Source organism: Stenella coeruleoalba (assembly GCF_951394435.1).
Source record: "Stenella coeruleoalba genome assembly, chromosome: 3".
In the NCBI taxonomy this organism is placed as follows: Eukaryota; Metazoa; Chordata; class Mammalia; order Artiodactyla; family Delphinidae; genus Stenella; species Stenella coeruleoalba.
The window spans coordinates 127,388,686-127,400,711 of NC_137148.1; the positions used below are offsets into that span (position 1 = coordinate 127,388,686).

A 12,026-nucleotide genomic window follows, 5' to 3' on the forward strand; every position below is an offset into this window, starting at 1 on the left:
CCCAGCCTGAAACAGGGCAGGCAAAGCCAGTCTTGATCCGGTCCCACTTCATCCCTGTGTTCAACCTTCCAACAAATGCTGGGCTAGGCATGGGAGATAGAGAGCTGAGCTAAAAAGTGGGATTCCCTCCTTGTAGCTCACAGTCCAGGGGACCCTTTCCAACTTCACTGTTTACTAATCCTCAGTGCCAGCTCCCAGCGCCCCACTGAGGTCTAATGTGAACATTCTCTGTGCTTTTGCCCTCTCAGAAATGCCAGTCCCGGGACTTCCCCAGCGGTCCAGTGGTTAAGAGTTCAGCTTCCAATGCAGGGAGTGCAGGTTCGATCCCTGCTCGGGGAGCTAAAATCCCACATGCCTCACGGCCAAAAAAAAAAAAAAACAAAAAGAAAAACAAAACAAGAGCATAAAACAGAAGCAATATTGTAACAAATTCAGTAAAGACTTTAAAATGGTCCACATCAAAAAAAAAACCTTAAAAAATAAATAGAAATGCCAGTCCCTCTGTGATAGACACTGCTAGATGTCCTCCCACTGTCGGCTCTCCCTTCTGCCTTAGGGACAGGGTCCGTCCTGAGCTGGACATACTGCTACCTGGAAAAGAGACTGTATCTCCCAGCTCCTCTTGTCATGAGATATGGCCCAAGCTCAAGTGACTTGTCCCAGGACTCACAGGAAGAAAGCGTGGGAGCCACTTTTTGGTTTCAAGGGACATTCTCTTGACCACTAGGTAATAAATACGGAGATAGATCCACCACGGGTACCTCGGAAGATCCGTTGGATCAGCGACTGAACGAATGTTTGCACTGACCTCTGGCCCTGGCTGGGTTGAGATGGGCCCTCGCACGTACCTGTGTTGTAATGCTTGGTGCAGTACCTCAAGTCCTTCTCCTCCTTCAGGATAAACTGGGGCAGAGTCAGTCCATCTGCCACCTGCACAGCCCCCTGCTCCTGCCACTCAAAGATGAGGTCATTCATGGTGTATCCAACTGGGATGGGATGAGAAGGAGGAGAAGTCACCACCCAGAAGCTCTTATTTGAAGCACGTCAGGGGTACTGCAGGAAGGGCGTCTAACATGAAGCATGTTAGAAGCAGAGAGGCATCAGACACTCAGTGGAACTCGTGAGACTATGTCGCTGCTGCGGTTTTTTTCTCCCCACACCAGAGGTTAAAGCTGGTTTCGTTGTTGACATCTACCCTACAGCCCTTCCACCTCTCTTACCCACCCCCACCAGCCTCCCACCTTAGCTTGTCCTCTTGCCCTCACCCCTCAGTCCCATGTCAGATTCAGCTGACCTCCGCTCTTTTTGCCTGTGCACCATCCTTGCAAATCCCCCTCTTGTGCCCCCAGCAGATTTTCCTCTGGGGAATAACTGTATGGTATGCTATCCTGGCGGGGCTATCAGTTGGGGGCCAAGGTGTGAGATGGTGACTCAACTAGGCCAATCAGACTCTCTGTTGAGTAAAGTGACAAAGGGTTCGGGGATGGCTGGTGCAGACTCTTCTCAGAGGTGGTGCTCCGAGGGGATGGTCTGTTAGTTCCTGTTGCCTAAATGCTCTGGCCTGGTTCTTGTACTTTAGCTTTTCCTTCAAGTCCATGTGGAACCCCTATGTCCTTCCACTTAATTCCATTCTTTACATGAGTCAGATTGGTTTCTGTGTTTGCAGTCAAAGAAGTGAGCTCCCCCATCTGTTAAAATCTTGGTTCACCTGTGATCTCCTCCATAAAGCCTTCTCCACACCCTGTCTCCTTCCCAGTCAGAAGGAAGTGCACTTTCTGCCTTGAGGCCACAGCGTTTTGTACGTCTAACCACACACTTACCACTTGCTGCCTGCCTTAGAGTTACTTGTGCAGAAGACCTCTCCCTTGCTGGAGTGAGCATCCATGACTTATTCAAGCTATTGCTCCTCCATTCCTGGTGAGCATGTTCACAGGGGACATGGAACAGTGCCTCTTTGGAGAATGCTGCTGGCTCCAGAGCTGAACTTCAGTCAGACAATGTTAGGGAAGTTATGTTTCTAATGCGTTTTCTAAGAGCAAAGCTCCTCATCTGGTATTTGGGCTATTACAGTAATCTCCTGGGGTCCAGTGGTTAGGAGCATCTGTGTGGGAATTTATGCTGGTCCCATGGGGATAGGAGAGTCTGGTTCTTTTAGAGGCCTCATGCAAGGGACTCACAGCTTTCCAGTTGCATAATGCACGTCTGGACGTCCATGGGGAAATTCTTCAAGTCCATGGGGCAGGCCAGTGTCAGGGTGATTCTGGGAAGAGAAAGGAGTTGTATGATGTTGGAACCACAAACCAGAGAAGCTGTGCCTCTGTTCCAGTTACTGCTGGAAAATCAGTTATCTAGGAAAGGCCAAGGAGGCTAGGGAACCAGTGTTTATTGAAATAATATATGTATATTTCCACGTCAGAGAGATAAAGTAGGTTGCCTAAAGTCACACAAGTAGGTGGAACTTCTGGGCTTCTTTGGCGTCTGTCTGGCTTCTAGAAACTTGCCTTTAGCAAGTTGCCTGAAGGCCTGTAGGCCATGGGCCACCTCCATCCCTTATCTTCTGTAGAGCCCTCAGGTAGGGCAGAGCCTGAATTTTAAATTGAGCACCACCAGGCCTCAAGCATCCCCAGGTGCACCTGTATGTATCAGGTGCGCAGGTGGTTCTTGGGTTCTCCCTTCACACGCTAGGCTCATCAAAAGTGATTTCCAAGAGGCTCCCTGCACGCTGGGTGTCCAACACAGCTGACTCGCGTCTGCGGGCTCCTGCTGGGGTCAGTTGGGGAGTGGTGGTTGCTCCAGGCGTCTGGGCTAGTGTTTATTTTGGGTTGTTCAACCCTGGCAGAGACTGCAACCTCAGAACCAGAGGGAGTCCCCCTAACAGAATCTCGAGGTCTGCAGCTCAGCTGCGATGCAAGACTTCAGCTTGAAAGGCTTTGCCAGCATCTGAGCCCCTGCTGCAGGGAACAGAGAAGAAAGGCTCGTGGAGGCCAGAGAGACTTAGATCATCAGGCCAACTCCTGCACTGGACAGGTGAGAAAACTGGGATGCAGAGAAGGCTAGGTGGGGAGGCATGTCAGGTCACAGAGCCAGCTGATGGCTCAGCCAGGGTTCGAAACCAGGTCTCCTGGCTTTTGGATTTTGAGCTCGTATGTTTGCTGGTGGGCTTTCTAGCACTGCTGTCCTGAAAAGCCAACCTCAATACCCGAAGACCCCTAACTGGTGGTCTTGTGGGGCTTAGCTGCTGGCACCTCGGCCCCACGTGGTGAGGCCCACGGCCTGGCGCGAACTTCCTGCTCCAGCTCTCACCCACGGCTGTGGATGCGGGCCCTTTAAGCACAAGGCAGAGGCAGGGAGGGAAAGGGCAGGGAGAGGGAGGGGAAGAAGAGGGGAAAGAGGGAGCGGGAGAAGGAGGGGGAAGGGAAGGGAAAGTGCACGCAGTTGAATTTCTGAAGATAAAAGCTCCAAAGTGGGGCAGCCGTCACACTGGGTGAACTTCCTGAAGTTGAATGACCTTGGAACATCACTTTCTGCTGATTTGTCTTTCTGTCATGCTGCACTGGGGCTTAGCTTCCTGGAGATATGAAACTGAGCCTGGCTGCAGCAGAATCCAAGCCAGCCAGGCCTCGGTGGCCATCCTGAGCCCGTCACCCTTCCACTCTGGATGCGCACTGGGTGGGGCGGGCAATGGGTGAGGAAGGCCATGTTGGCCTTCGATTCCTCCCAGTCTGCCCTTCCATGGTGCCTCCTTTACCTGCTGAGGTCCCTGAGTCCCCTCTCCCACCCAGCCTGCTCTCGGGGGAGACTCTGAATCCATTCACATTTGGGGATTAGGATCTGTGCGGCCTCTCCAATGGGCTTGGACACTTAAAGCTCATCTCCTAATGGAAATAAAAAGATATATTCCCCTGAGGGACTGGAGGGGCAGGAGAGTCATTTAGGACCAGTGTCCCCTCCCCACCTTTTTTTTTTAACTTTTTATTTTATATTGGCGTATAGCCGATGAACAATGTTGTGATAGTTTCAGGTGCACAGCGAAGCGGCTCAGCCATACATATACATGTATCCAGTCTCCCCCAAACTCCCCTTCCATCCAGGCTGCCACATAACATTGAGCAGAGTTCCCTGTGCTACACAGTAGTAGTAGGACCAGTGTCCCTTTAAGCTCTTTGAAATAAAAACATATTCATTCACTCATCAAATATTTGAGTGCCTATTGAATGCTCTGCACTATTCTTCTAGGCTCTGAGTGGGCATTAGGTGCACACTAACAGATTAGAATCTAGGTTCTGCTACTTTGTAGCCGTGGGAACTCTGGCAAGTTGCTTAAACTTTCAGATCCTCACTTGTCTAATCTGCAAAGTGGGCGTAATAAAGCCTACTTCATAGGGTTGTTAGGAGGATTATAAATAATACATATAAAGTCTGAGCCTAGTAGGTAAATTCCCAGTGAATGGTACGTAGTAAGGATATAACATGGACATTGGTCCTTCTCTCCATGCCTTGGGGGAGGAGACTGAGAATTAGGTGGGTTGGGAGGGGCACAGAGTGTGGCAGGAAGCTCTGAAAGTTTGCCCATAACCAGTGTATGCAGGATATCCCCCAACTGGGGAGGGGAGTCCCAGCAGACTCAGTGCAAGGAGTAGAGGATAGAAAGGCTTTCTAGAAGGGAAGGAGCAGCCCTGGCTTATACCTGTGAGCAGCACCGTCCACCTGGCAGGCCATTTATGTTGAAGTTGCTGTGATTTTTCAGACTTTGCGCCTTTGCTCGGCTATTATTTAAAATTATGATAGAAACGTTTAACATGAGATCCACCCTCTTAATAAGTGTTTAAATGTACAGTAGAGTATTGTTAACTATAGAGTATTGTTGTTCAGCAGCTCTCTGGAATTTATTCATCTTGAGTAACCGAGTGTTCCTGGGGTCAGCATTGTCTTTGAATATTCTTTCCCCATCTTGTTTGATTGAAATTCTGGGTAAGCTTGGGGGCCTAACTTTAACCTTCCCTCTCTAGGATGCTTCCTTGGTCCGCCTGGTTATAATGAGCTACTCGCTTCTAGGAGTTCCCGTGGTATTTTATTCTTACTTGCTGAGTGTAAGCTGCAGAGCTGGCTCTGCCTGTTCCGTAAAGGTGTTCGGTTGCCAGGGCCTGTTCACCTCTGTTTGGCCCTCCTCTTAGCGTCTGCCCCCACAGGGTATGTTCTGAGAATGGAGGGGATGAGCCTGTACAGAACTCACCGGATGCTGTAGAGGACATTCCCATTCCGGGAGATCCTCAGCAGTTTGTTGTCCGTGGTGATCTCGTGGAAGTGGGCCCCCTTCTCATTGGCAAAGAACAAGTCAGGTTTCCAGATGGAGTCCAACATGGATGGGTCCAGGTCCAGAGAGTCATCCGGGTATTCGTTGTAGGCCAGCCGGGGGTCGTTCCACTGCTGCCGTAGGAAGATGTTGACCCTATAGTCCTACAGGCAGGAGATAAGGAGGTGGACTCAGAGTCAGGCCCTGGGATGTCACATCTTGGAGGGCCCAGGTGCTTTCGGTCAGCGCTTCCCAAAGCCCCTCCTGGAGGATGCTATCAGAGCATGGTTGCATCTTACATGGGGACGAGACGTAAAGTCTGTGCATCAGGCAAAAATCAGGGCAGTCATAATTATCCCTGAAAATTCTCTAGATGCCCTGTTAAGTATATCCAACTCTGAACTGAGATTAATTAAATGTTATTCTTTCTTCTGAAAAATTGAAAAAAGGAAGTTCATACTAATGTAATAAACACCTGTTTTTCATCCTGTTAACATTTTCTTGTGTTTGCTTCAGTTTTTGTTAGATAAGAGAAATAATACATCACAGATAAAGCTGAAGTCCCCCTTTTATTATCAACCCCATCAGTGCAGTAATTCTTATGCCCACTAAGGTTTGAGAGTCACTATTCTAGACAGATTGAAGGAACAAAAGAAAAGACTAAAAGCTGATGCCTGAGCATTCACACTATTTTGCCCAATTCCCAAGCAGTGAAGGGAAGTTGGGTGGAGGGATTTTATAGTGTTCTGCTGGTCTTAGGGTTCACACCACTCTTTTAATACCGGCCTTCTGTTACCTTCTATAATGTGTTGATTTGTTTGTTTGGGGAGGACTAACAGATGCCACATCTTACTGGAACCCAGCGCTAAGTTAAATGCTCTCTGATGGGACAAAAAAAGTCATGATCAAACCAAGTAGGGAAATGTTTGATTAAACCAAATGTATCAGATTTCTTTATGGCAGGACTTCTCAGAGACCTTAATACGCTGAGGAGTTGTGTACATCTCCAAGAGGGGAATAGACTATGCAACACTGCCTTGATTTATTTTGGCCATAGAACTCTTTTATTTTGTGCATGAGGCTCATCTTCTACAGAATGTGGGTTAGAAATTGCTGTCCTAGTCAAAACTACCCGCTTCCCCACCTTTTTTTTTTCCAGATGAGGGAACTGAAATCTAGAGAGAGTTGAGACTGGCTGTGTCTCTCTGAAAATGTAGAGCAGAGTTGATTTTGAAGCCCAGGTGCCTTGATTCCTAGCTGAGGTCTTAGAGGGTCTTAAAGAATCCATTTAGTTCTCATTAACAACCTGAGAAGCAATTTGTGGTAGGTCTCCACAGTGGGAAACTGGGTAATGAAGTTAAGAAATATTTCCATTAAGAAAAGTTTTAAATTTTGTTAGAGAGACATTGTAAACTTGGGGCCCGTGAATATTCCATTGCAAGTAGAATTTGGGGTGTATTTGTGTTTTCCTATGAAGAAGGGTATAGCTCTCTCTGTTGGATTCCCAAGAGGGTTTACAGTTCCCTAGAAGATTAATAACCTCAGTTGAAGTCCAACTTTAAATGTTCTCCTTCAGGGAATAATCTCTTCTCAGAAGCACCTGCTGCTGCTTTTTCTCTGAAGGTGCAGGATAAAGGAGGTTATGCAATATTTTCTTTTGGGGTGCTACGCGTAAATCCCGATCACCCTCGATCTGTCATCAGCAGGAATGGACTGAAGCAAACAGCCCTTCTGCCCCCCACGCTCCCCCCCGCCACTTCCTCCCACATTCTGTTTGCCTACAGGAATATCAGTAGCTTCCTGAAATGTTCCAAGACGTCTTATGGGACTGTTCTGTAATTTAGTTGAAGCCTCTCCCTCCAGCCCCATAGAAAATGACATTTGGTCTCATAATCAGGAATAAAGACACAGACGTAGAGAATGGACTTGAGGACACGGGGAGGGGGAAGGGTAAGCTGGGACGAAGTGAGAGAGTGGCATGGACATATATACACTACCAAATATAAAATGGATAGCTAGTGGGAAGCAGCCGCATAGCACAGGGAGATCAGCTCGGTGCTTTGTGACCACCTAGCTGGGTTGGATAGGGAGGGTGGGAGGGAGACGCAAGAGGGAGGAGGTATGGGAACATAGGTATATGTATAGCTGATTCACTTTATTATAAAGCAGAAACTAACACACCATTGTAAAGCAATTAGACTCCAATAAAGATGTTAAAAAAAAATTTCCTATCTTATAAGTCCTGCGGTGGAGGGAAAACTTCAGGCCAGACTGGAGGTTGATTCTTTGTTTTTCCTGTTGATTGTAATAGCTCCCAACCTGGCCCCATCTCATCAGGGATTAGAAACAGCCTCTGTTTGTCCTGTGGATTTTACATGAAGTACGTGTGTTTGTGTGCGTGTGTGTGTGTGTGTGTGTGAGTGAGTGAGAGAGAGAGAGAGAGAGAGAGGGAGAGGGAGAGAGGGAGAGAGGGAGGGAGAGATGAGGCACTGGGAGTCATGTCAGAGTAAACAGACTATGAATGGTTGGACAGAAAAAGCCTTCAGTCCCCAAACCCCAGCTGCACTTCTGATGTTCTTGCCAGCAACATGTCAAGCCAGTTTATGTGGCTGGAAGGAAGAAAAGAAAGTGGCATTTCTTAAAATGGCCTGTTAGGCACCAGGTACTGTTCTAGATACTGTCACACACATTTAATCCTTACAAAACCCCTGCAAGCTAGACATTCAAATTCTCCTAGTGAGGTTCAGGAAACTGAGGTTTGGAAAGGTTGAGCTAGTAAGCAGCAGAGCTGGAATCTGAATCCACATCAGCCCGACCTTCTAGTGAGCACTTGTTGATTACGTCACCTGGCTATGGATGGCTGGTTCTGTGCTGGGGAGCCTCTTCTCTCACCCCCACTGCCTGCTCAGTTTAAGTCTTATCTCCTGTAGGAGGCTTGGTGCCCCCAGGCTTCCCTGACCTCTTCCTTTTCTGATCTCCTAGCAAAATGGAATGGCCAGAAACGTTTAATTTAGCACTACCTCACTGTGTGTGTCTTATCTCCTCAACCTGAAGGGCAACAGTTTGAGAGGATAAACCTGACCTCCTCTTTCTCTTGCACCATCCTACCTACTCACCCAGTCGGTGTACCTGGAGCTATCCACCACCCAGGAGGGGGAGGGGGAGGGGGAAGCAGAGCCGGAAAAAGATGGGGTAGGAAGAGCTTTCCCCATTTTTTATTTATTTTTTATTTTTTTGACGTACGCGGGCCTCTCCCATTGTGGAGCACAGGCTCCGGACGCGCAGACTCAGTGGCCATGGCTCACGGGCCCAGCCGCTCCGTGGCATGTGGGATCTTCCCGGACCGGGGCACGAACCCGTGTCCCCTGTATTGGCAGGCAGACTCTCAACCACTGCGCCACCAGGGAAGCCCGAGCTTTCCCGATTTTATAGCTGGAGATAGTGCGGGTCAGAGAGAGGAGGCATTGTCCAAGGTCACATAGCAATTCAGAAGAGACCTGGGATTAAAATCTGGATTTACTTCTCCGGGCCCCACAGTTAGAAGGAGGAGTTAGGCTAGATGGTCTCTAAGAACCCTGCCAAATATAATAGGTGATCGTTATTAGTTTTATGTTTTCCAGTGACATTTAATGGAGCATCTAAGTGCCAGGCACTGTTCTCGGCACTGGAGAACACGCTGAGAACAAGAAAGACATGTTTGTGCTGTCACAGAGCCTACGGTGTAGCGCTTACACCACACGGAGATTGGGCTCTGCTGGGGATTATGTACAGGGCACTGGGGAGATACAGAAGTTAAGGTGAGACCAAATATGGCAGAGCCAAAAAGGAAAAGCATTTTGGGCAGTTGGAACTGCACCTGTGAAGGCCTAGAGACAAAGCAAGAGCATGGTGCTTTGGACCGAACAGCAAGTAGATGAGTGAGGGCAGGAGGGGGAGGAAGCACGCAGCGCCCAGCAGGCTGTCCTGGGGAATGCGGACTCCATCCTGGGACTAATGTGGAGTCTTCGAAGAATTTTAAGTAGGGAAGGATATTATTACAGTTGCATTTTATTACTGATATTTAAAAATACTTTATTTTTCTTATCACAGAAGTAATGCTTGTTGATTATAAAGCAATAGAAACATACGTCACCTAAAAGGAGAAAAACAAAATGAAAACCATAGGGTCTCGCTTTGAAGCGATTCATGAGAAGTGAGGGTAAGAGCTGAGGAGACTGTGTCTGATGTCCTCAGGCGACTTGTCCCCTTCTCCTAGTGCCCCCTTCTCCCCTCAGCACCCGCTCCCCAGACGAGCTGCTGCATCGATTTTCTCCTCCCCGGTTGGTAAACAGCAGCAGGAAATGCCGTTTGGAAGGGACCAATATAACCGTTGTAATAGGCTGAAAGCTAAATGCCGTTTCGCTTACTTGGCTCTGCAGTCACTCTGGTCAGTGTTCAACCTGATGGGGGTCCACGTTCGGGCCCAGAGGCTGGAAGAACAGCACTGGAGTTCTCCAGCTGAGAACCTCAGGTCCCACCTCTGGTAGTTGGCTTCCAGGCCTTGACCCTCAAGGTGGCCCATCTTCTGAGTCCGAGGGGGAGGGACTGGTGGAGCTCTGGCTCAGCAGGCTCTAGCACCCACTCTCTAGTCTTGCATCTGAGATTCCCTGATGGCTTGATTTCTGGAAACTGGGCAGCTTCCATGCTTGCGAGACCAAGGTAGAGTATTAACTCATTCATTTGTTCGTTCTGTCATTCAACAAACACGGAGGGAAGGCTTCCTGTGTGCACCCACCACCGCGCCATCCCCGCCCCGGTTATGTCTAATTTCAGACTCTAACCTCTCCCAGCAAACTCCTCTAAACTCAGTATTGTGCTGAAATAGGAAGCATGAGGTGCTTTAGTAGGAAAGAGCTAAGAACATAGTGGGTGTGTTGGTGGGAAGAGGACGTGAAGGGCAAGATGTGTGCCCACAGCAGGCAGAACCAAGAGCCATCACCCAAGAGGAGGAGGAAGAATCAGATTCTTATACCCTCCTAAGTGTCAGCCTTCTAGCCGTTAAAGGGATGTTTCTTCTCTAAACTTGATTCAACTCTATAAACACTTATGAGGCCCAGTGGGAGAACGGTGAGAGCAGAGGCTCAGGTCTTGGCTTCTACCCTCACAGTGCTCAGATTATCTAGCAAGCAAGGCAAGGTATGGACACAAATCTAACATACAAAACTGAAAGTGATAAGGGTCAGAAGAGGTTCTAACAAGCTGCTATTAGATATTGCTTTCAAGTCATTGACATTACTTCCAGGCAGGTTGGGTGATTCTGGAAGTGATTTTGGGGAGAAGGTGGCATTTGAAATGGCTCCTATCAGGTTGTTTCATCCTCCTGAAGTTAGCATCTCTAGATCTGGTGTTGTTCTGAGATATGAATAATATCTGATTTTGGCTGGAAAGGAGGCCAGTGATGTGTGAGGAGGAAGGACAGAGGTGAGGAATACAGGTGTAGAGCAGGACAGGACATGAGGACCAGGGCTTCGGCCTTGGTGTATTTAGCGTTAGGATTTGTAGAGTTGGCGGGGGTGGGATGGGGGGGCAGGTTATCAAAGGAATTTCATATGGAAGGAATAGCACCAGCAAAGGTGTATAGGCAGGGGCATTCAAACAGTTCAGTTTAGCTCAACCGTCAGCTGCGTAAGTAATAAAAGTCCCTCTTATTGAGGACCTACTAAGTACCAGGCATTGTGCTAAGCATGCCACAAACTTCCGCTCATCTTATGTTTAAAACAGTCCTATGGTTATAGGTGGTTTCACCTTAATTTTATAGATGAAGAAGGCTCAGGGAGATTAAGTAATTAGTCCTAATTCACACAGTAAATAATGGGCTTGGAATTCAAATCTGGCTTGTCTGATTATATAAAGCGCATGCTCTTAACCACTCTGCTGTGATGAGGTTGGAGAATGGATTGATTTGAAACTGTGGGTATCCTTAACTGCCAAACCAAGGTGCTTGGATCTTATTCTGTAGCCAGTTGGGCACCACTGGAGTCTTAAGCAGTGGAGCAATATCCCAGTTTGACTGCAGGAAGATCAGCGTGGGAGGCGTGACCATGAAGTGCCGAAGTGAGAGAAAACGGGACCAGGGAGACTTATTTTGAGGCCACTGTGACAGTTCAATGAAAGATAAGGAAGAGCTAAACTGAGATAGTAGGGATGGAGAGTGGGGCAGAGGAGAGAATCATTGTTCTTTGTCATCATCAGCTTATCCTTCATCATTTTCATCACAAATATTACAGGTAGACTTCTCTCTCAACTCCTTCCTTTTACACACGGCCCAGAGAGGGAAAGAGACTTTTCTCAGGCCACACAGCAGTTCAGTGACTAAGGTGGGACTTGCATACAGAAATCTTGACCCCTTTCCCACTACTTTTCCTAATCCCTTGTACACCTTTAAGGGCAGGAGGAGGAGAACCGAGCTGAATCTGCCATCAGGCAGTCTCTGCTCTCCTTGGAGAAACTCTAACTTAGACTCAGCTCTGACAGGATTTGGGATTAAAATGTGTGAGAACTGGAGCAGTCTGCTCAGAGCCAGGGACCAGGGGGCATTCAGAGTGGAGGGTCCCAGGCTTGGTTTACGAGCTGCTGCTGCTTCTCAAGCACTTTCCCAGACCTCTGAGAAGCATTGTGGAATCAGTCAAAGATGTTGGCTTCAAATGTGAGAAGAGTCACATCACTGCCCTGTGAGAGTATGGACCTGGCTCAC

General features: G+C 48.2%; 2 protein-coding genes across 11 annotated transcripts in view; one reads left to right on the plus strand and one right to left on the minus strand.

Annotated features, from left to right (window-relative positions):
* G3BP1 (G3BP stress granule assembly factor 1) overlaps positions 1-12,026 on the plus strand; it is a 1,009,408-nt gene that overhangs the window by 68,904 nt on the left and 928,478 nt on the right. For 8 of the 9 annotated variants that reach the window (XR_013827804.1, XR_013827805.1, XR_013827806.1 and 5 more), the window contains one exon: positions 2,840-3,027. The gene's annotated coding sequence lies outside the window, so the exon portion shown is untranslated. Of the gene's footprint in view, positions 1-2,839; positions 3,028-12,026 lie in introns of those variants that run through there. The other variant, XR_013827808.1, reaches the window with a different exon arrangement.
* GLRA1 (glycine receptor alpha 1) overlaps positions 1-12,026 on the minus strand; it is an 82,466-nt gene that overhangs the window by 17,133 nt on the left and 53,307 nt on the right. For both annotated transcript variants that reach the window (XM_079918414.1, XM_079918413.1), the window contains exons 4-6: positions 5,234-5,457; positions 2,178-2,260; positions 849-986 (exon numbers count right to left, since the gene is read on the minus strand). In XM_079918414.1, the coding sequence (XP_079774540.1) occupies positions 849-986; positions 2,178-2,260; positions 5,234-5,457 (445 nt within the window). The remainder of the gene's footprint in view (positions 1-848; positions 987-2,177; positions 2,261-5,233; positions 5,458-12,026) is intronic.